Source organism: Artemia franciscana, chromosome 2 (genome assembly GCF_032884065.1).
Source record: "Artemia franciscana chromosome 2, ASM3288406v1, whole genome shotgun sequence".
In the NCBI taxonomy this organism is placed as follows: Eukaryota; Metazoa; Arthropoda; class Branchiopoda; order Anostraca; family Artemiidae; genus Artemia; species Artemia franciscana.
The window spans coordinates 34,685,887-34,709,541 of NC_088864.1; the positions used below are offsets into that span (position 1 = coordinate 34,685,887).

The following is a 23,655-nucleotide window of genomic DNA, read 5'->3' on the forward strand; positions in this document are numbered from 1 at the left end:
GTATCGATTTAAAAGTAAAGCCCCTTAAGAAGAGAAATTTTAAATGAACATTTATAGCTGCACAGACCTGATTTGTATATTTCGAGTCACAATGTATAATTTGTTAAGAAACATTATCTCTATAAAACTTTAAATCTAAGAGATAAGATTTAAAGTGATTTCAAAAAAAGAGAAAATTTATGGCAGAACATAGCACTCGATAGGAACCCTAAATTGCTTATTATTATTTGTGTTGTTTTTTTGTAAAATGTAAGGTACCATGGACTGTGAAAACTAAACATGATTGTTTGATTGGTTGAAACCTATGATTATGCGCATTAGAAAATTAGGTATAAATTGGCAGTTTTGCTTTTAGTAAAAATATCTACTTTTAATTAATACGCACTTTTAAAACTTCCTACTTTACCTTAATCTGCTTTTAATTAAAAATAGATATGAATTTAAGAATAGGGGCAACTACATCTTTTTTTTGAAGGTGTAATTAATTTTGATTTTTACCAATAGAACAAGCTGACAAATTGAAAAAATAAAAGAAAAACAGATTTGGTTTGTTATTTTTAAAGTTCGAAGTGAGAGCACTGACAAAAATGTGATAATTCCCTAAAAACTTAATGTTAAAATAAGTCAGAAAACAAAATCTAAGAAAATTGTAGTTTCAGGTTAAAAACTGATTAGACCTCAAATGGGTCCAGGGGGCAAAGATTGTTTTAATTTTGATATCCTTAAAGGTATTTCAAAGATATTTAAAGTTGCGGATGACTGTTAATAATTTCGATGCTTACGAAAATCACTAAAGTGTTATCTACGATGATATAATCGTTATTTCATGATAAAAAGGGTACCGAAAGGTCAATTGATTGCTAAACTGGTTAGATTAGTTGTCAATAAGAAAATTAAACAAAGATGGAATCATCGGTGACCAACCCCAACAGCTAGTAGATAATATATATATATATATATATATATATATATATATATATATATATATATATATATATATATATATATATATATATATATATATATATATATATATATATATACTATACCAACCTGCATTTTTAGTGGTCCAATCAGACTGTAATAACTGGTTTATCAGTGAACATACTGTTGTCAGATTGAGCTGCAAAAGATAGCACAAGTGAGTTGACAACCTTATTTATTATAAATGATCAAAATTCGCAAGAATTATCAAAATAATTTGAAAGAAACATGAAATAAACAATAAAAATAACAAAAAATATCATAAATTAATAAAAAAGACATCTGAATGGGAGTATGGAAAACCCGTCAATCAAGGATATGATTACCATTGATAAACAAGAAAGTCAAAAAATCAAAATATTTAAAATATGTTTTGTTTTCAGTAAAGTGTAAATTGATCTTTACTTGAAAAAAAAGTAGAATTGATGCTAAAACACTGAAAACAATTGGATCTTCTATGATCAAATAAAATCCAAAATAAAGAGATTTTGATTGGAGAACTAAAATGGAATTTTTTTTTAAATTAGGTATTTCTCTGGTTTCAATTCAAAAGATGGAGATTTTATCAAAACTCTAAATATATTATTGTATTTTATATTAAGCACTTTGGGTTTCGGTCTGAAGCCATTTTTAGCGGTTTGGGCTATTTTCTTTTGCTACTAGTGGTCATGTTTCAGACCAATGAGAATCTCTCAACATCATCTTCCCGACCACAAAAGTAAAAAAGAAGTAAGAAATTAATACGATTATTTTCAGTTTATTGATACTAACTTTCTTTAGTTTATTGATGCTATGACACTATAAATATTTGGTTTTTCTATCATAGAATAAATTCAAATTAAAGAGATTTTGATCGGAGAACTAAAATAGAATTTTTTTTTCTCTGGTATTGTTCTAGTTTTAATTCAAAAGTAGAATTTGTGCATTTTATATAATGCACATTGCTTTTCGATCTTAAGTCATTTTAAGCAGGTTTGGGCTTGTTTATTTTGCTACTAATGGTAGTGTTTTGATGAGGCAGTCGACATTGGTCACATATCCCCCTGTCTGAGTGGAAAACACATTTTGACATAAATTCACCGCCCTGAATCATACTTTAAAGTATAAATATAAATCCAAACTTGATGAATTTGAATCTGTTTACACAGAGTCTTCCTATTGTGTTGTGGCAAAACAAGCCACAATAATGGCAGTCTCCAAGCTGAAATGGAAAGCTTCGTTTGATTTAGATGATATTAGTGCTCTACATATTACCTATGGAACCCATTTGCTCATGTCACACTTGCGATGGCTCTTGTAGGAAATGTTTGATATTCTTTGCATTACCATCGTCTTTTTGCAATTATGGTCTCACTCCTATCCCCGAGAAAGGCAATTCTAACATACATTGTTTGACTTTAAGCTTATAACAATCCCAACTAAATAATGTAAATTCTTTAAACTGCTTTTGTTGATGGGTTAAAGGAGATACATACCGTTCTGCCGTACAAGTTTGGTTCTCAGAATAAAATAAGGTGTGCTGATGCCCTTAGTGTTTTAGCTAATGTTCTAACGGAGGCTGAACTGGCCCAGGAAAGTTTTGTTCTAGCAGCAAATTAAATATTTAGTTGGAGATAGATAAGATATTAATTTAAGAAAATCACTATCAGAAGTCCAGAAAGGCCGAATTTGGACTTTGGAGTTAAAAATATTATGAAAACACTAAAAATGAATGATAAAGAATACCAAAAAGAAACCTTAAAAAAAAATCAGAATGAATAATCAATCGCCAGTCAATAGTTTAAAACTGGAAAAGGTCAATTAAAAAAATGAAAACTGGTCAAACGAAAATAAATACAAGTTAAAAAAGGTGAAGGAACACTAAAAAAGAGAAGAGGTGCTAAAACAAGTGAGTAAATTCAAAAACATGGGCACCACCACCATACAATGAAAAAAGGAGACTGCAACAGAAAGGAAAAAGGGTGAAGGGACACACGATTCTCACAGGATAGCATGAACATAGTGACGGCAACATACGGAGAAGGGAGTATTGTTGTTTATCTACAGAGCCATAAACTATGTTCGTCCCTCCATATTCATAAGGTAAAAAGTCTCTGTGGGTTAGTGGTACCATCCCAAACGAATCCTTGATTATTGGTACCGTGTATAACCCTCCAACTTAACAGATTACCAGCTACCTTGACGCCTCCGTCAAATACGTTCAGGACAAATACACTAAGTCTATCATGATCCTTCATAGAAATTTCAATGCCCATCATAGCATTTGGTTTTGCAGCAAAAATACTGGTAAGGAGGGGTCAGGCTTGTATGAACTATCTCTCCCTCTCACAGGCAAGAACAACTTGTCAATTTCCACATTCGTCACATCCCCAACGGATATTTACCTTTCCCTTGCAGATATCCCTGACTCCTTTAAGGTAGATATCCATGCTTTCACAAGTGACGTTGTTACTATTAACAAAAGATTAGACTTCAAGAGGATCATAAAAGTTTTTTAACGTGGTGAAGTGCTTCTAGCCTCTTTCTTGCACTCATAACTTCTTTTTGTGCCCCACCCCTTCAGAATTTGTCCCTCGCTCTCTATGAAGAAGAACAAGAAAATAGCAACTGATAGAGTAGCTCAATACTAACTAATAGTATAAAAACCTTATCATGGAAATATGATTGGATGGCATGTATCAAAGTAAGAATAAAAATCCGCAGCGGAATATATAGCAGTTTCAACGGTTTTATGGACAAATATATTCAACCTAGTTAAAAAATATAACTATATTTTCTGACCAGGTGGTATTGAGATGGTGAGAAATTCTAAAGTAATATTATAGTTGCATTCCGTTACCGTGGTTAACTCAAATTATATGAATTTCCACTTCTTTTATTAACATTTTATTGGTAAGTGTTTGAAAAAATTGAAGCCATTCGACTGATTCAAAATGAGAATTCAGAGACTCGTCTATACCAGCTAGATAAAAAATAGACAAATAGTTATTTGCCTTCTTTCATAAACAATTTTTTTGAAAAAATTATTTTTCGTAAATGATTACTCCGACCTTGGAAGGAGTATTTCGACCCATTTACTTATTTTGAAGTATAAGCTTATAAGAACTTGTATTAAAGTTCTAAGGAGTTTGGCCTTTATTTTAATGTTTTACGATTTAAGGAGGAGGAGATATTTCATACAATGCAGAGGTTAGTCAGACGGAAATAGGCAGTAAAGTGGCCTCCATTTCTTCACCAAAATCCAAAACTTAAATTAATAACTTTTGCACTTCTCATACATTTGTTTTTTATTATGCAAATCCCTTAAAAACAACAGCGTTGAAATATCCACTCTGCTTTGTAAAACCGCCAACCCGAAAGCCAAAAAAGAAAGAGTCAAAAAAGTGATGATATCAATTTCTTCGCTTCAGTGCCATAGCAAGACTCGAAAACAAATTTTGAAATAAAAAAGAAGTAAATATTTCGCTTTTGAGCCCTGTTGTGACAGCACAATCCTAAAATATTACTTAGACACCCTTAAAGAGGTAGAACTATAAATTTTTTCCTTGTTATTAAGAAATAAAGATTTTCACCTCCCAGTTGGCTTTTGCGGTAATGCGGCCGGATTCCTTTGATAAGCCTAGCTTTAATTAAATACTTTTTGGTGGTATGCGACATTAGTAAAATCCAATAGAAACCACACAAAGTGACTAAAACCTTGTTTCAAACTTGTTTGCAAAAAGAAACAGAATTAATAATTAAAAACTCAACTATTAAAAAACCAATTACAAAAAATAACTTTCGTCCCAAACTAGAGCAAGCCTAAACCAAAAATCCACCACCATATCAGAGGGGGGCCTTGGATCCACTACTTGATTTGGCTAACAGCACCTTCAACAGGCTGAATAAAGTATTGAGATCGAGTGCTTTCTTTCTCTGGCTCAATTTCTGCCTGTTCAATAGTAACATCCTGCTTGTCCTTTTCTATCTATTTCATATTTGGCATCTCAACGAAGACAAAGAGAGAAGAATCCAATCCTTTAAGAACACTTGCCTCCGGAGGCTGCCTGGTATGTACTAGACCAAGAAAGTCAGAAATACCCATATAAAGAAAAACAAGGGTAAGTCATCCCTCAAAGGAACCCTACGAAGACGCAGATAGAGCTACTTAGGTCAAGTACTACGCATGAACAACACCAAAATCCCCAAGCTAGCATTCTTTTGGCTACCTGAAGGCACCTGCCGCAGAAGATAACTCAAAAACACCCTCCGCCTTACGTTCAAAGGCGAACTGTATCAACTTTCACGTCTCCCTAAAACCAGAGTGGGAAGACATAATCGCTGCCACCAGTTATAGAGTTTATTGGAGACTCTTCTTTGACGCCTTGGGTGCTTCTAGAGGTAAAGGAAGATCCAAGGTTTAAGGTCTAAGTGAGCTCTAATATAAAAATTGGCGTATACTGACACTGAACTGCTGCAGAAAAATTGACGATAGGCTACAGCGCGCTGCCATATACCCCTTTGGTCCAGTTATTCACCGTGAAAGAGAAAACCGAAACGGCATGGGAGACAATTGTAAAGTGTAAAGGACTTAGAGTTAAATTTTCAGCAAAAGCAGTTATTTCATTCAGAAAAAGGCACAAATTGGTATGTTTACTTTATTTTTAGGTCAAAAATGTAGACTCCTCTATATTTACCAAATTTCTTTGGTAATTTTGCCAAGTTAAGTTTTCGTTTTTTTTTAAATTCAGGTCAGTTTTTCAAAATGTAAGCAAATATGAAATTGCCCTCTGAGTTGAAGTTAAATTGCCTCGCATAACTGATACTCCTTCTGATTGAAACCCGAGCAACCTGGGTAAGCGCTTTAAGTTGTGTAAGCTAATTATGTGACTTGTTTTCCTTTTGAGTGAAAATTCCTCTTTTTGTCCCTTGATTTTCACTTTGTTAGACTTATGCACTCGGCAACCTTGCCTTATCATCCTGTTTAAAGATTGACCTATATGAAAGAAAGTAGCCTAGGTAGGTTATGAACCAAGACTAAAGAATAATGGTCTGGTTAAATTCTTTGTTACATCCCAGATTTGGGCCTACAGAGGCTCAAATTCGGTTAAAAATCAATCAGGTTTGGGTTCTAAGTTTTGTCATAAATTAGTTAAAGGCCTTTACACCAGATCTATCTTAAAAAGCCATTGAAGTAAGCATAGGTGTAGAAAAGCTTGATAAATTTCTGATTCAGTCACTAATGAGATCTAGAAGAAACAGACAGTAAAATTCTAGTTGAGTAACTTCTTGCTATCTCAGAAAGGGGTCAGGTAGGAAAATGAAACTTTCAGTGATGGGTCTATAGGGTAAAGTATATCCCATGAAGATATTTAAAAGTACCCACTTCACCCGTTCTCCATCTAGAGAGCCCTGAAATTTGCCTACATCCCAGGTCTATAGACCTACCTATTGAAGTTTTGATAAAAACTACATTTTACTTTAATTTTCAGTTACCAGTTGCTTTTTCTCTGCCTTTAGTTCTGAAAACGCAAATCCTGTTATTTGAGTAGAATTTTGAGCCATATCAGTGTTTTGTTTTTCTTCAAAATTCAGGAAACGTTTTTGTTTATCTTTAAAACCTTATAAATTGGGATTGAGCAAAGTTGTGAAGCTGAAAACAATTTGTTGTACAACATCCATTGTACTGTTGTCTCTACAACATCCTAGTATTCTCTCAAAATATCTTAAGTGTTGAATTAGCCTGTGCCAAAATTTTATTTGTGTGTTTTTCAAAATGATGTGGCTTCATAAGCCCAAATTTCAAAAGAGGATCACATGTATATGAGTGGTTGATTTGCTCAAATGTCAATTAAACAACAGCAACAACAATTTTGTTGTGCAAATAGATCTTCAAGCAGAAGATCTATTTTGCAAGATTTCACTTTTATAACACACATATTTTTGAAGGCCATCAAATGCCAGGGCCCTCTAAAGAGAGAAGGAGTTCAGGTAGGTAGTTCAAATTATGTTCCTGGGACACACTTTAGCCTGTAGACCCATCCCTAAAAGTTTTATTTTCCTAACCTAACCCCTTTCTTAGATAGCAAGAAGTCAATCAACTAGAATTTTACCCAATTTTGTTGTACTTCATTCAAGCAGAAGATCTATTTTACAAGGTTTCACTTTTATAACACACATATTTTTGAAAGTCATGAAAGGTCAGGTCCCTCTAGAGGGAGAAGGAGTAGAGCTAGGTAGACATACCTTTTGAGTCAGAATTTCATCCTGAACCTTAATACAGTGGTGAATCCAGGTAGGGGGTGCAGCCCCCCCCCCTAATTTAGTGATAAATTTGGGGATAATATAATGTTGCCATATTAAATATCATATTTTTCACAGAGACTGAACAGCTTTTCATTTTTTATGGGGAGATGCTTTTTATAGTTTACTGTTTTTTGTATCAATATTTTTACTTCATTTCATTTCAACAAATTTATTAGAACTTTAGCCCTCAGCAGATTTTAGATTAAATTTACAACCATTTCCACAACCTACCTATGGCATATATTTGTCCAGGTTTCCTTCAAATTGCTGGGATTTTTTTGTTTGCAAATTTATTGGAGTAGAATATTTTGCACCCCCTGCTAAAATAATCCTGGATTCACCTTTGCCTTAATATGACATTCATTTGCACCAGGAATAATCTTTAAGACTATCCACTACTTTTTAGACTACTACCATCCACAACTTTTTTCTTACAGTGTAGGAATATATAGGCCTAGGCCTAAAGTCATATATTTTTGTTTCAGAAGTGAGACTCATCATAGTGCAATAAATAGATAAAGTCAACAGGACTGTAGGTATTCTACAATCCCAGAGTACCCTATTTATGACTAGCCATAATTAAAGATTTCATCCTGATCCTGAATATGATATTCATTAGCATCCAGAATAACCTTTAACCCCATCTCCTTATATGTAATTATGTACTATGAATTGTGTTTATGCACTGAATTCTCCAAGTTACTTTTTTCTCACAACCTAGGTACATATAGATCCAGTTTCTGAACTGAGACTCATCATAGTGCCACAAATGGACATGGTCAACAGACTGTACAAGCTACAGGTCTTCTACAATCCCAGGCCTACAGGCAGTTATGTTTGTTTCTGAACTGGGGCTTATCATAGTGCCACAAATAGTCATGGTCATTATAGTAAATTATGCTACAGGTCTTCTATAATCTCAAAGTGTTTATGAGTAGCCATAATTGAAAACATATCATTACATACACACACAGGAGGAGCCAAGGAAAAATGTGCAACACAAGTGTCCCAGAACTTTTCAATAAAGAAGATAGGATTGTGCATGACTGTATATATACATAGGTCTTTTCTTTGAGTTGATATAATGGTTAGTCAAAATAATGGAAAATTCATTGTATAGGCTAGGCAAAATACTCTTCAGGGTATACATTTGCATATTAGGAGTTGTTTGGTAAAGCGCATTTTTAATGAAGATAAATGTTATATTTGAACTTAGAATGATACCCTGATTCTAAAGGTATGTCCATTTCTTAGCTATCTCATTAGTAGGTCAATTAGAAAATTTATCAAATAATTTAGGCAGGTTATGAATGAAGACATACAGGCCAAAATCCAGATTAAAACTCTTTGCTCTGCTAAACCCCATGGTAAATATCTAGATGATTCCATTACTAACATAGAGACAAGGTGAACATGATATGCATTGTGAACATGATGCATTTTAAGGATGGCAGTTAAAATGCTTTATACAAAATATAATAGAACTGGGTTGTGACTGTATTTACAGCCCAGTAACATGCCTTCTGACCTATAGAGTTCATCTAACATTGATTTCTGATAAGAGTATGCAGGTTGGTTTGAGTGTGACAAGCAGCATCAGCATCCAAAATATAATGGGAACACTGATTTATGCTTCATGGATATGGATAGTTTTATTGATGATATTCCAACCAAGGATTCTTTATGAAGATATTAAAGCTTACCTCATTATAAAAAAGATAACCCTTTATCACTTCCCTGTAGTCAATGAAAAAGCGATAGGTATGATGAAGGATAAATTATCTGGAATAATAATGTCAGAGTCTGTAGATTTAAGACCAAAACTATATGCTTATTTAAAAGAGGATGACAATGAAGCCAAAGCAAATACAAAAGAAACTGATCGAATCAGACAAAGCCATGCATCTCACTTTAAAAAAAAAAGAAAAAAATATTAACTACTTTAATCAAACAACAAAGAATCATGGATTTTTACTAATTGATGTGAAAACAGATGATGAATCTTTATGGTATGGAAAGAACTTGGACATTTGATTAATCAAATTTGTGTTTACCAAATGAATAAGTTTGAAAGCTTAGAAAGTAAACATCAGAAGTATACAAGCAATAAAATCAGATTACTGGATGATAATGGTAATCTTCACTTACAACTGAAACAATTAACTAATCTAGGTGATCCAAAATCAGAGAATGATGCTATGAATCTACAAAATGTGAAAATTAGTTGAACAGTTTCAAGGGTGAAGTTGTTAACTGACAAATTCTAACAAATCAGTATTTAAGTGACAATATTAATGGATTAACTGAAACTTATATATCCCCTGATAATATGTTGACTAGAGTTGATGGTGAATGATTATTTGTAAAAAAAAATAAAATAACAAAAAAAACATAATGTGGAAAACAGAACAATTTAAAATGTTGCAAAACCAGAAATTTGTGCAGATGCAGTAAATCTTTCATCATTAAATTATTTCAAACAAGAAATTATTAAAGATAAAATTCTAAACAATCATTAATCAAGCAAAGATATTAGCAAGCATACTGAAATTTATCAGTCACCTGACAATATATTGGCTAGAGTTGATGACAAAAACTATCAGCAAAAAGTACCTTAAAAGTAGCAAAAGAAGATATTACTGCAGAAAATAGAAGAATTAGAAATGTCGTGAACCCAAAAAATAGCGCAGATGCAGTTAATTTTTAATGCTATTGGTATACTCAAAGGGTTTTATGCAGTAATCTGAACGTTCAGACAATGTCGAAAACCTTATTGTAAAAATGCTTGAAAAAGATCCCAATGAAGTGTTTAAAAAAAGAATGAAAAAATCATGGCTATAAAGTTTTTTGAAAAGAGTAGTACAAAAACCTTTACTTTTGAATTTTGTCTATAAAAATAATTCTCTAATAAAGAATATACAATTTATTTATCAGAATTCAAAAAAAAACAATTAGAATGTGTTTTGATGCAAAACAAAAATGTAAAGTGCAAGTAATGTATACAAAAGTGAATGAACAAGAACCTGATAAACAATTACTTCATAAAAGACATGTGACTAAGCTTGAAAAATATAAAATGAAAACAAAGGATGTGATATTGATTTTATCCTATAAACAACTACCTTAAAATAATCCAAGATTACCATTCTTATCTCTTCTTGATAAATTTGGAATCAATGAAAAGCTGACTTTATTAAATACACAATTCATTTATCTCCTCTTCAAAAAGTAAAATAAAAAGATGTTTTAAGAAAAAAGAGAATTACCGAATTCGAATATAAAACGTTGTTTCTTGTAAAGAACCTGTTAAACTATTGCTTAAAAGACAGCAAATTGAACAAACTGAGCAAGGAAAAATAAAGAATTAAGGTGTCTATATATTTAGATCATCAACTGATTCAAAATGGTGGCTTACTTCCATTTTTAATACTATTAGCACATGCAATGAGTAGAGCTGCTATAACAAGTGATGCTGCTGCATTAGGTACATATACTGTAAAGAAAATTGTTGATAAAGCTACTGATTCTTCAAATGCTAAAGTTGAAGGTTTAACGTTGCCAGGGACTTCGCCAAAAAGTCAAGGTTTAAAATTACCCGGTACACACACAATTGTTGGGTCTGGATCAGAAGTGATTGTTGAAGATCCTAAAATACAGGGCAGACCCAAGAAAATGCATGTAGAAGTGGTTAAAGCGCCTAAAAAGCAGGAAAGACTCAGAAAATTTGTTGAAGCTGAGATTTCAAAATTCAAAGAACTCTTGCTTTCAGAAAACAGGGAACCCCAGAAACAATAAAAATCACAGCATGCTGCTGACAAATAATGATATATTGAATGAATTAGGTCATATTCTTTATTTTCGTCGCGTTTTTGTTTCAAGATAACTTACTAAGTAAAATAAAGAAAAAGAATATGATGTAATCCATGATGACTGCATTGGGATCGCCTAGGATACAGTGGACTTGTCATTTCAATGATCACAGTACTTATTTGTAGAATTTTATGATTCTTTTGGAATCCAGCCTGGAAATAAAATCGTCCACTACTTAAAGACTTCAAATAAGCAAATTGCCTATCATTCTACTCAAACCCAAAATTATAATGATATAAATTATTGTCATTTGTTTTTTTTATCATATTAAAGAAGATTTGAGGGACTGAATCCACAGAATTTTATTTAAAGTTTATTTTCAAATATAAATGAAGAAGAATTAGAAGAGATTATTTGTGTATCGTACAAGTTGTAAATACTATGGAAATGTTAGTAATAATTCTCTTAGTATCTAAATTTATATTTAGAGCTTCAAGTTTGTCTTCAAGTCTTGGGAGAGTTCTAATTAAAATATATAGTAGTAGTAGAAAGAAAGGCCAAGTATAAAATTGCTTATTCATTCTATTTAGAATTGCTTTCTGCGCTCAAATCGGGCGAATTGACTAAACAATTGGTGAAGAAGTAACTAAACAAGAAAATGAATTATGCCAAACCTTACAGTTTTTTCCTCATGGAAAATATGTGAAACAAGTAGAATCAAATGGTTATAAATATTGCATAAAATCTGTAATTATCGAGACATAAATCAGACTTCTCTTAATCTTCTGCACTATATTTTCCAATACTTTAAGGATACAATCCATCTTTTCCTAGGATGCTAAGGCTATACACACCTTCCAACCAAATAACGTGTCATTGCTCAAATTGTTTCTGATGCATATTTGGATTTTTTTCCCAGGAATCTTCTACTGGTGGAAGATATATGGAAAGGAAGCCAAAGGCTACTAAAGGAAAAAAATTATTTCTGACTCAGAAAATTTGTTTAATACAATTATTTACTAATAAATGGAGAAACTTTTAAGTGAAATAAAAATGGAAAATAAATATAATTAATCCATAAGGAAAGAAGATTTAGACATTGGAATGGAATAAAAGATAAAAGCAATGAAATGCATCTAAAGATGGAAAAAATCGTTATCATTACTGATTTTAAAGCTAAAATGACTGATACTATTTGCAACTAAGCGCTTTGATTCTAAAGCAGCTGATCTTGAATAGAAATCAAAAATTAGATAAAGGTATGATAATGAAGAACAGGGAAAGATAATAACAGTTTTTGAGATATTGATATCAAACTATCCACTAAATATTAAATCACATTAATATATTGCATTTTATCAGTAGGATAGGAAAATAGAATAAAGTTGAATTCTTGTTTCACAATTTCATCAAATTCTTATTTAACAAGACCTGTTACTATTGTAAGGCTTAGGATGATAAAGAGTCAAAATGTTGGAAATTATCATTTAAAATCTATGTCAATTCAATTGAAAATGGGGGAAATTGATGGGGTGATCTAGGTAGGGCCTACGACCTGTGTTCACACTGTGAAAAAGTTTAAAAATGAGATCAACTTTGATTTCCAAGAACCTGTTTTCATGTTGAATGCAGGGATGTAAAATATTTGAAATGTGCAATATTTGATGTTGAAATGATGTAAAATGAACTGAAAATGATGTAAATTGAAGCGATGAGATAGGTGAGGCAACATTGGCAATTACTATACTACTAATAATCTACTTACTAGGTGGTATAATTGAGATTTTACAGTAATTTGACAGTTTAAGTAGAAATTAACTGTCTGACAACTGAGTATCTTTACTTATGGTCATATGGCTGTCTTGGAAGATGGCTGAGTGGGCTTTTCCTCCTCAACGTCCCGCTCTTTACTCTAAAGTTTGACTCTTTCTCTTTACTCTATTTTTAAAACAATCAGAAACTTTAGCGTAAAGAGCGGGGTGTTAAGGAGGAAAAGCCCCTTTCACATACGGAGTAACTTCTGTTCATTTTAATTTTTAATGTCTCTCCCTTACTTTCATTTAAAAAAAAAACTTTTTTTGTTTAATTTCTGGACGTTTTCGAATTAATGCATGTTTTGATCTTGGCTCCGCACATAAATAATTTAAACGAAATTTGCATATTAATGAATTGCAATTAATCGGAAGATTTTACGAAAAAGGAGAGAGGAAGGAGGCCTAGTTGCCTCCCAGTTTTTGATTACTTAAAAAAGTAACTAGAACTTTAAATTTTTTTACAAACGTTTTCATTGGTAAAAAAAATATACATAACTTACGAATTAACTTACGTAACGAACTTCTATATGCGTATGTTTTTATTGCGTATATGAGGGGGCTCAACCCTCGTCGATACCTCACACTTTACATTAAAGCTTAGATTTTATTGCAATTCCTTATGAATTAACTCTGAATCACAAAGGCCGTAGAATAAATAGTTGAAATAACTAAAAATACTTTAGCGTAAAGAGTGAGGTATAACGAGGAGGTAAACCCCTTATATGCGTAATACTTTTTGTTCGTTTTAAGTTTTAATGCTGCTCCTTACTTTCAGTAGAAAAAACTTTTCATATTTATTTTTTCATTGTTTTTCAAATAATGCTAGAAAAACCTGCGCCCCCTTCATTGAAATTCTCTTCCCCCATGTGAATATTCTCCATGGAAATATCCTCCCTCGTAACCCCCCCCCCCTCAACTTCCCCCTAAACCAAAAAATCCCCCTGAAAACGTCTGTACACTTCCTAGTAACCATTGCTATGTGCAAACACAGGTCAAAGTTTGTAACTTGCAGCCCCTCCCACGGGGACTGCGGGGGAGTAAGTCGTCCCTAAAGACATAGTTATTAGGTTTTTGGACCATTGTGAATAAAATGGCTATCTCAGAACTTTGATCCGCTGACTTTTGGGAAAAAATGAGCATGGGAGGGGGCCTAGGTGCCCTTCAATTTTTTGATCACTTAAAAAGGGCACTAGAACTTTTAATTTCTGTTAGAATGAGCCCTCTTGTGACATTCTTGGACTACTCAGTCGATACGATCATCCCTGAGAAAAAAAAAGAACAAAAAAAACAAACAAATAAACACGCATCCATGTTCTGTCTTCTGGCAAAAAATACGAAATTCCACTTATTCGTAGATAAGAGCTTGAAACTTCTACAATAAGGTTGTTTGATACGCTGAATCTGATGGTGTGATTCTAGTTAAGATTGTATGACTTTTAGGGGGTGTTTCCCCCTATTTTCTAAAATGAGGCAAATTTTCTCAGGCTCGTAACTTTTGACTGATCTGTATGAAACTTATATATTTAAAATCAACATTAAAATAAATATAAATGAATCATAATAATTAATTAATAATATAAATAATTAATAAATGAATTTTTTAAAAGTAAATTTTGAGACATTGTCCAACCGCATAAGTTATTAGAATTTAAATATGTTAAATAATCCGAAGGCTTTGTTTTATCAAAGGTTTTCATATGTTTACTAGCTGTTGGGGTGGCGCTTCGCGCCACCCCAACACCTAGTTGGTGGGGGCGCTTCGCGCCCCCCCCAAGCCCCCCCGCGCGCGTAAGTCGTTACGCGCCATAATAGTTACGCGCCATTGTAGTTGTGTCCCTATGTCCCACCTGTGAATATAGATAGATATATATATATATATATATATATATATATATATATATATATATATATATATATATATATGGTTTTAACTACGTAAAACTTGTGAATATACAACATTCTTTGCTGTCCCATTGTCTTTGCATATAAATAGATTGTCAGGTTTACCGACTCTTGAACATGCAACATATAATGGTCCATGGGAAAACAATCTGTATTCAGATCTATACCTCATGATTCTAATGATTGCCCTTGAGCTTTGTTGATGGTGATTGCTAATCGACCATTCCCTGTCCCGGTCGTCATTTATATCCCCGTTGTAGTTGTGTCCCTGTGTCCCGGTCGTCATTTATATTCCCTGTGTCCCGGTCGTCATTTGTATCCCGGTGTCCCGGTCTGTATATACATTCGTTTTTTAGTTTTGTTTTTCTCCTTTATTTTTTTCCTTTTTTTTCTTTTTTAGCTTATTTAGATTTTTAGATTTTTTAGTTTTTTCATTAGTTTTTAGTTTTTTTTTCTTTTTAGTTTTTTTGTCCCGGTCGTCATTTATATCCCCCTGTTTCCCCCGGTGTCCCCGTTGTAGTTGTGTCCCTGTGTCCCGGTCGTCATTTATATTCCCTGTGTCCCGGTCGTCATTTGTATCCCGGTGTACCGGTCTGTATATACATTCGTTTTTTAGTTTTGTTTTTCTCCTTTATTTTTTTCCTTTTTTTTTTCTTTTTTAGTTTATTTAGATTTTTAGATTTTTTAGTTTTTTTATTAGTTTTTAGTTTTTTTTCTTTTTAGTTTTTTTTGCAGTTTTTACCTTCTTTTTAGTTTTGTTAGTTTTTTTTCTTTACTTATGTCCTGGTCGTCATCCCCCCGCGCGCGTAAGTCGTTACGCGCCATAATAGTTACGCGCCATTGTAGTTGTGTCCCTATGTCCCACCTGTGAATATAGATATATATATATATATATGGTTTTAACTACGTAAAACTTGCGAATATACAACATTCTTTGCTGTCCCATTGTCTTTGCATATAAATAGATTGTCAGGTTTACCGACTCTTGAACATGCAACATATAATGGTCCATGGGAAAACAATCTGTATTCAGATCTATACCTCATGATTCTAATGATTGCCCTTGAGCTTTGTTGATGGTGATTGCTAATCGACCATTCCCTGTCCCGGTGTCCCGGTCGTCATTTACATCCCCCTGTTTCCCCCGGTGTCCCCGTTGTAGTTGTGTCCCTGTGTCCCGGTCGTCATTTATATTCCCTGTGTCCCGGGTCCCGGTCATCATTTGTATCCCGGTGTCCCGGTCTGTATATACATTCGTTTTTTAGTTTTGTTTTTCTCCTTTATTTTTTTCCTTTTTTTTTCTTTTTTAGCTTATTTAGATTTTTAGATTTTTTAGTTTTTTTTATTAGTTTTTAGTTTTTATTTCTTTTTAGTTTTTTTGTCCCGGTCGTCATTTATATCCCCCTGTTTCCCCCGGTGTCCCCGTTGTAGTTGTGTCCCTGTGTCCCGGTCGTTATTTATATTCCCTGTGTCCCGGTCGTCATTTGTATCCCGGTGTACCGGTCTGTATATACATTCGTTTTTTAGTTTTGTTTTTCTCCTTTATTTTTTTCCTTTTTTTTTCTTTTTTAGTTTATTTAGATTTTTAGATTTTTTAGTTTTTTTATTAGTTTTTAGTTTTTTTTTCTTTTTAGTTTTTTTGTAGTTTTTACCTTCTTTTTAGTTTTGTTAATTTTTTTTTTTACTTGTGTCCTGGTCGTCATTTATACTCCCTGTGTCCCGGTGCTTTGTTGATTGCTAATCGAACATTCCTTTTGTCCTGGTCGCTTTCTCTTTGAGTGTCGTCATTTATTTTTTTCTTTTTTAGTTCTTTTAGTTTTTACCTTTTTTAGTTTTTTTTTAGTTTTTAGTTTTTTTAGTTTTTTACCTTTTTTTAGTTTTTTTAGTTTTTTTAGTTTTTTAGCTTTTTTATTTTTTTTATTAGTTTTTAGTTTTTTTGTAGTTTTTGCCTTTTTTTTAGTTTTTTTAGTTTTTTAGCTTTTTTATTAGTTTTTAGTTTTTTTTGTAGTTTTTGCCTTTTTTTAGTTTTTTTAGTTTTTTAGCTTTTTTATTTTTTTTATTAGTTTTTAGTTTTTTTTGTAGTTTTTGCCTTTTTTTAGTTTTTTCAGTTTTGACGTCACCTGATCCAGTTTTTTCAGGTGACGTCACCTGATCCACGATCCACAGATCCACAGACAACTTATTTTTATATATATAGATAGTTTTTTTTTTTTTACTTATGTCCTGGTCGTCATTTATACTCCCTGTGTCCCGGTGCTTTGTTGATTGCTAATCGAACATTCCTTTTGTCCTGGTCGCTTTCTCTTTGAGTGTCGTCATTTATTAGTTTTTTCCTTTTTTTTTAGTTTTTTATTGGTTTTTACCTTTATTTTAGCTTATTTTTCAGTTTTTTCCTTTTTTTTAGTTTTTTTTTATTTTTTATTTTTTTTAGTTTTTTACCTTTTTTTAGTTTTTTTAGTTTTTTTAGTTTTTTAGCTTTTTTACTTTTTTTATTAGTTTTTAGTTTTTTTTTGTAGTTTTTGCCTTTTTTTAGTTTTTTCAGTTTTTTTTTTAGTTTTTTATTGGTTTTTACCTTTATAGTTTTTTTAGTTTTTTAGCTTTTTTATTTTTTTTATTAGTTTTTAGTTTTTTTTGTAGTTTTTGCCTTTTTTTAGTTTTTTCAGTTTTGACGTCACCTAATCCAGTTTTTTCAGGTGACGTCACCTGACACATCCATCCATCCATCCACAGACAGACAACTTATTTTTATATATATAGATTATTAGCACTAAAACGAACTAGACAAATTGAAAGCCTGCCGCGTGTCGAGTGCCGAGCCCTTGCAGCCAAGCCGCCTTCTTTAAGAAAGAATTTCTATTTTACACAGGGTGGCTGTATTGAACCTGTGGTGACGTCATGACATCAAGAAGAGGCTCAAATTATCTGCGGTTAGAAGACAAGCGACAATGAGAATTAACATATAGTAGTGTGCCGAGGGCTGGGGTCTGGCGGTGAAGCTGCTGGACTCCCAGTATTATATATATATATATATATATATATATATATATATATATATATATATATATTTTATATATATATATATATATATATATATACTAGCTGTTGGGGTGGCGCGAAGCGCCACCCCAACACCTAGTTGGTGGGGGCGCTTCGCAACCCCCCCCCCCAAGCCCCCCCGCGCGCGTAAGTCGTTACGCGCCATATTAGTTACGCGCCATTGTAGTTGTGTCCCTATGTCCCACCTGTGAATATAGATATATATATATATATATATATATATATATATATATATATATATGTTTTTAACTACGTAAAACTTGCGAATATACAACATTCTTTGCTGTCCCATTGTCTGTGCATATAAATAGATTGTCAGGTTTACCGACTCTTGAACATGCAACATATAATGGTCCATGGGAAAACAATCCGTATTCAGATCTATACCTCATGATTCTAATGATTGCCCTTGAGCTTTGTTGATGGTGATTGCTAATCGACCATTTCCTGAGTCGCCATCGTCATTTATATATCCCCCTGTGCACCCCGGCGTCCCCTTTGTAGTTATGTCCCTGTGTCCCGGTCGTCATTTATATTCCCTGTGTCCCGGTCGTCATTTGTGTCCCGGTGTCCCAGTCTGTGATTTCTCTTTGAGCGTCCCGGGCGTCATTTATATTCCTTGTGTCCCGGTCGTCATTTATATCCCCTTTTATATCTTTTTCTCCTTTATTTTTCAGTTTTTTTCCTTTTTTTAGTTTTTTTTTCTTTTTTAGTTCTTTTAGTTTTTACCTTTTTTAGTTTTTTTTAGTTTTTTAGATGAAATTTTTTTTTAGTTTTTTACCTTTTTTTCTTTTTAGTTTTTTATTGGTTTTTACCTTTTTTTTTAGCTTTTTTAGTTTTTTTTTTCGTTTTTTCTTTTTACTTTTTTTTTTAGTTTTTATCTTTTTTATTTTTTTTTATTTTTATTCTTAATTTTATTAGTTTTCTTTTTCTCTTCTATTTTTCAGTTTTTTCCTTTTTTTTAGTTTTTGTTTAGTTTTTAGTTTTTTAAGTTTTTTTCCTTTTTTTAGTTTCTTTAGTTTTTTTAGTTTTTCGGCTTTTTTATTTTTTTTATTAGTTTTTAGTTTTTTTTTGTAGTTTTTGCCTTTTTTTAGTTTTTTCAGTTTTTTTTTAGTTTTTAGTTTTTTACCTTTTTTAGCCTAACCAGGATTTGAACCTGGGACCTTCATTCTCCGTTCTGACACCCTCTCTCACCGAGTGACTACTCCAGCATGTTCATTTTGGTGTTTTAAATGGTATATTATTAACCAAATTAATGTGTTTTACAATATACTAAGCATCGTCATAACAAAAATGACGACAACTAATTTCATGACGTCAGCCGACACAGAAACATGACGTCACCTGATCCACAGATCCACAGACAGACAACTTATTTTTATATATATAGATATATATATATATATATATGTGTGTGTATATATATATATATATATATATATATAATGAAAAATGAAATCACCAACTCAACAGCACAAACATATAAAAAAAAGGAAGACAGAAGAAGAAAAGGAAGATTGTTTTCCTACATTAGTGATTAATATAGATCAGTACTTTAATGAGGCCTTAACCCTACTCATCCATACAATCACATAGGTCAAACAGACTATTTTATTTAGTGGTTTGAACTGGCTCTGTCCCTCCCTCCATTATTCAGAGCTTTATACATCCTTATCTTAAAATTTATTAGTATGCACTCTTGCCTCTAAACATAATAACTTTAAAAGAGTTGACTACAGAGAAGAAGCTAAAATCAACATATTGAAACCTTTTTATTCTTATTTAAACACTGAAATAAAATTAAAACCACTGGGATACCCCTTGAATAAGATATAATTGTAAACTTAGAACCATTAATAAGCTTCAAAACACAAGGAAAAGCTCTTTTAAGTTCCTATTTTACTTGAAATATTTTGTTTTTCAATTACAAAAGTGATTAGATGTAGCAGTGTCCTTTAAAATGAGTCTTTAAATAAGGTATGTAGGAGAGGAAGGGCATGTCTGGTTCTTTTACCTAATGTTGTGGGGGACACTCCTATCGCCCCTGTGTGGAGACGTATTCATTATTTTGTCTTTCCGTACTGCACAATTATTAGCTACAATTTTGTATTTATAAACCAAAATTAGGGGGGGGGGGGTGGATCACTCCACTCTGGCTACTAAATGTCTGTAGAAAAAGAACATCAAAGATCCTGTTAGGAGTTGTTAACTTACCTTTGGAATTATTTTGAAGGTTTATTTCCAAAATTATTAAAATTGCTTTCAAGCAATTCAGGCTAAAAAAATAAAAACTAGTCCTATGTTTTAGGCTATTGTGGTTTTATAATATTTTCTCTTAAAGTGATTCTTATTGAAAATATGCACAAATGCCGTATTACCTTGCTTTGGTGCTTCTTTTTTAGGAGAAGAAATGATAGCAACGCGTGTGCTGGAAAGACTTAAACTTGTCCTTGTTCTTCCGATGTTGATATCACTTATAATCAGTGGACTCTTCCTAAACCTGTGCCAGTTTCTCCTGTGGTCCCTTTTAAAGCCAGTCAATGCCTGGCTGTACAGAAAGATTGACTATTATCTAATCTACTCCATTTGGTCCCGTAAGTAGTCGGAACAATTTCTTCACTTGTATAGCTTGATACCTGCTATTTTCCCACTGTACTTTTAGAAGCAGTTTGTTTGATGAAAAAAAAGTTTAGTGGGTAAAACTGACAATACAAGAAAAGGATACACTGCCCTAAACTGCAATATTTGTCACTGTTTTTTTTTTTCTTGAATATGATATTATTGTTAAATTAATCTAAAAGTTTATTGTTAACCATCAAAACTGCGACCCTGAGAAAATTTGCAAGATTTTTGGAAAAGGGTGAAAAACCCCCCAAAATGGCCAGCGATCATAATAAAAATAATATAACTAATTCAGGATATCAGAGATCCCTCTGATCTCTGTGGTGGAATTTTTGCATTATTTTCCAGAAGAAAGATCATAGATGCGTGTTTATTTTTGTTGTAGTTTTGATTGATGTACCTCACTCTTTTGGGGTGATTTGTCTGTTATCCAAAAAGGGGGCATATTTCCTCAAGCTTGTAGCTTTAGTTGGGTACGTGTATGTCTAATGAATTTTACAGATACAGAATCACCATAAAAACCAATTGTTTTTGTTTATAAATTTTTTGGAAGCTCCTCTTTTTAGAATTTCAGTTACTATTAGCAGGAACTGCTCCTTGCATTGCGACCCAAGTCGCTGTCTTGTATTACTTAACTATATAATCTTTTCTTATATCATAAATTGAAATATTCACGATTCCTTCAACAAGTAGATTCCTACAACTACGTAAAAATTGCTAGTGGATTTTTAGAATGAACTTCAAAAATATATTTTGACTGCTTTTCAATTTAAGTTTCATATGTGTATTAAACCTGTAAATGCTATTGAAAATAATTTGTTTCATTTCCACACGTCACGCCAAATAGTATCTTTTCTTGTATCTCTAAAATATATTGCAAGTAATTTTAGAATGACTAAGGCATCAGAAACATGCCTTAGATAAGACCAGAAAACACCTGATACTTTCATGTTCGTTAAAGAAGAAAGACCAGCTTTCTAGCTGGTATATGCTATTAGACATGGCTGTTAATGTAAAAACAGTGGTATAGTTGAAGTATTTTGATTGACTGAAGTGAGATTGATTTTAATTTGTTTCATTTCCACACGTCACGCCAAATAGTATCTTTTCTTGTATCTCTAAAATATATTGCAAGTAATTTTAGAATGACTAAGGCATCAGAAACATACCTTAGATAAGACCAGAAAACACCTGATACTTTCATGTTCGTTAAAGAAGAAAGACCAGCTTTCTAGCTGGTATATGCTATTAGACATAGCTGTTAATGTAAAAACAGTGGTATAGTTGAAGTATTTTGATTGACTGAAGTGAGATTGATTTCTGTCGTTTTATAATCGAATTGATCGTTTTTTATATTTTTGACCACACGGATATGTCAAATCTATTTTTGTCTACATGGAGACAAACCTTCTTAATCCTTGCTTTTACTATTTGCAAGGGTTCCAGTCTAGGAGTGGATTCTCTTCTTCTGAAGTATATTGTTGGGCCTAAGTTTAAAAGTATGCTCTATTCAAGGAGTATCCCAGTGGATTTAATTTGATCTAGTACTTACATGGAAATAAAGCAAAAAAGCAAACAGGCAAAAAGCTGTAATTGCTGATTACCAAGATTTCAGTATTGTGTTTTCAGCTTCTTCTCTGTAGTCAATTCTTTCAAAGGGGTGATAATTGGAGCAATGATGCACATCAAAATTATTAACTTAAAGAGGTGTAGGGCTCTGAATAATGAGGAGGAGGTTTTACTGAACCAGTAAAACCAACAAGGAAAACAGTCACAATTTCGGTATTACAGGAAGATCGCTGGTTCTGTAATGACAATCTGAATAGTTACAAAATTTTTTAGAAATACAATAAGACAACAATTAAGGATGAAGTAGTTATATACAAAAAGTAAATTTGTATTCTAGAAATATGAAGTCAATAACAACATAGATTTCCATGAGTTTTATGTTGACAAGCTAGCAAGCAAAATTGTGTATTCACGTATTCTTAACTGTTCAGAGATGATATGGTTTATAACACTACTTTTTTTTATTGTAGAAGGAGAAAAATCAAAGTTGGTAATATTTTAGTTGTACCAAGCTTGATAAGGAATGACCCCTACTTCTGCAATTGAATTGTCGGCGCTGTAACGCTTTTAGGTTTTGATAGTTGTCGACGCGGCTCTTAAACTTTTAGTACTATGTCACTATATTTTGCATATTAGCTTGTATTTACTGTTGTCGTGTAGAAATCGTGTTCGTGTCGCATTGGTGGTCCAACTCTCAGTGCTACGTTTGGACGGAGGATGAAACATGGAAAAAGATGAAAGAAGAGCACGCCATTGTAATAATGAATCATTCATATGAAGTAGACTGGCTAATGGGGTGGACCGCATGTGAAGAAAGATCTGTTCTAGCTGTAAGTTTTTTCAGTTTTCCCTCCTGATCAACGTAGAACGTTGCCGTTCAACAAAAAATTATGAATGTGAAAGATTTATTCTTGTGTTAGAAAAAAATACCAATGAATAATATACATAACTTAGTTTTTAAATAGGGAGTTTATTTCTTGAACAAAAAAAAGGGAAACCTGAAGAACTGTAAATGATAATCGGATTTTTTCTGTATTTTTGTGAGGTTTGAAATATATACTCAATTCTTCTTCTTGTAATGAGTAGAGTCCTAATATACTTTGTCTTGACCATGAATCTTCAATAATATAGAGGGAAAATGAGTATAAACTGACGGTTCTGGATTAGCTTTTTTCAACTGCTTCTTCTGCTTAACAACTCATTTTGGCATACAGCTGTTAGCGCCAACGTACCCACACAAGCTTCTTCTTTACCCCAGCTAGTTCCAGGCTATACCTCATATACCTCAACAAGGATGAAAGGCTTGACCTGCTATGATGTTGTGTGATACTTGTGAGCCCCTTCTCTATTATAAGCTTCATTATTACCTTCTAGATAATATCAAAGACCATTTTGGCTATGTATGAAAAAATAAGAAAATTTGAAGAAGAAAAAATTAGAATATTTCTAGCCAGTGAAAAAATGAAGAATAAATATGCAGATGTTTTGATCGAGTTTCCCTCTCAACTGTCCTTAGGGCACAAAAGTAGATAAAGACTAAAAAAGGAAAGTAGGGGGAGCCAATCAAACTTAGGAGTGAGGCTGTTTGAACACAAATTATCAAGAGTATAGC

At 32.6% G+C, this 23,655-nt stretch overlaps 1 protein-coding gene across 4 annotated transcripts in view; it reads left to right on the top strand.

The window, feature by feature from the left end:
- The first annotated feature begins 5,589 nt into the window (after positions 1–5,589).
- The window catches only part of LOC136040628 (1-acyl-sn-glycerol-3-phosphate acyltransferase delta-like), a 50,002-nt gene continuing 31,936 nt past the window's right edge, over positions 5,590–23,655 (top strand). The window contains exons 1-3 of one of the 4 annotated variants that reach the window (XM_065724931.1): positions 5,590–5,610; positions 20,255–20,446; positions 22,704–22,873. In XM_065724931.1, the coding sequence (XP_065581003.1) occupies positions 20,263–20,446; positions 22,704–22,873 (354 nt within the window). In that variant the 5' untranslated portion in view covers positions 5,590–5,610; positions 20,255–20,262. Of the gene's footprint in view, positions 5,611–5,723; positions 5,819–5,855; positions 5,983–6,825; positions 6,955–20,254; positions 20,447–22,703; positions 22,874–23,655 lie in introns of those variants that run through there. The other 3 variants (XM_065724922.1, XM_065724916.1, XM_065724907.1) reach the window with 3 other exon arrangements.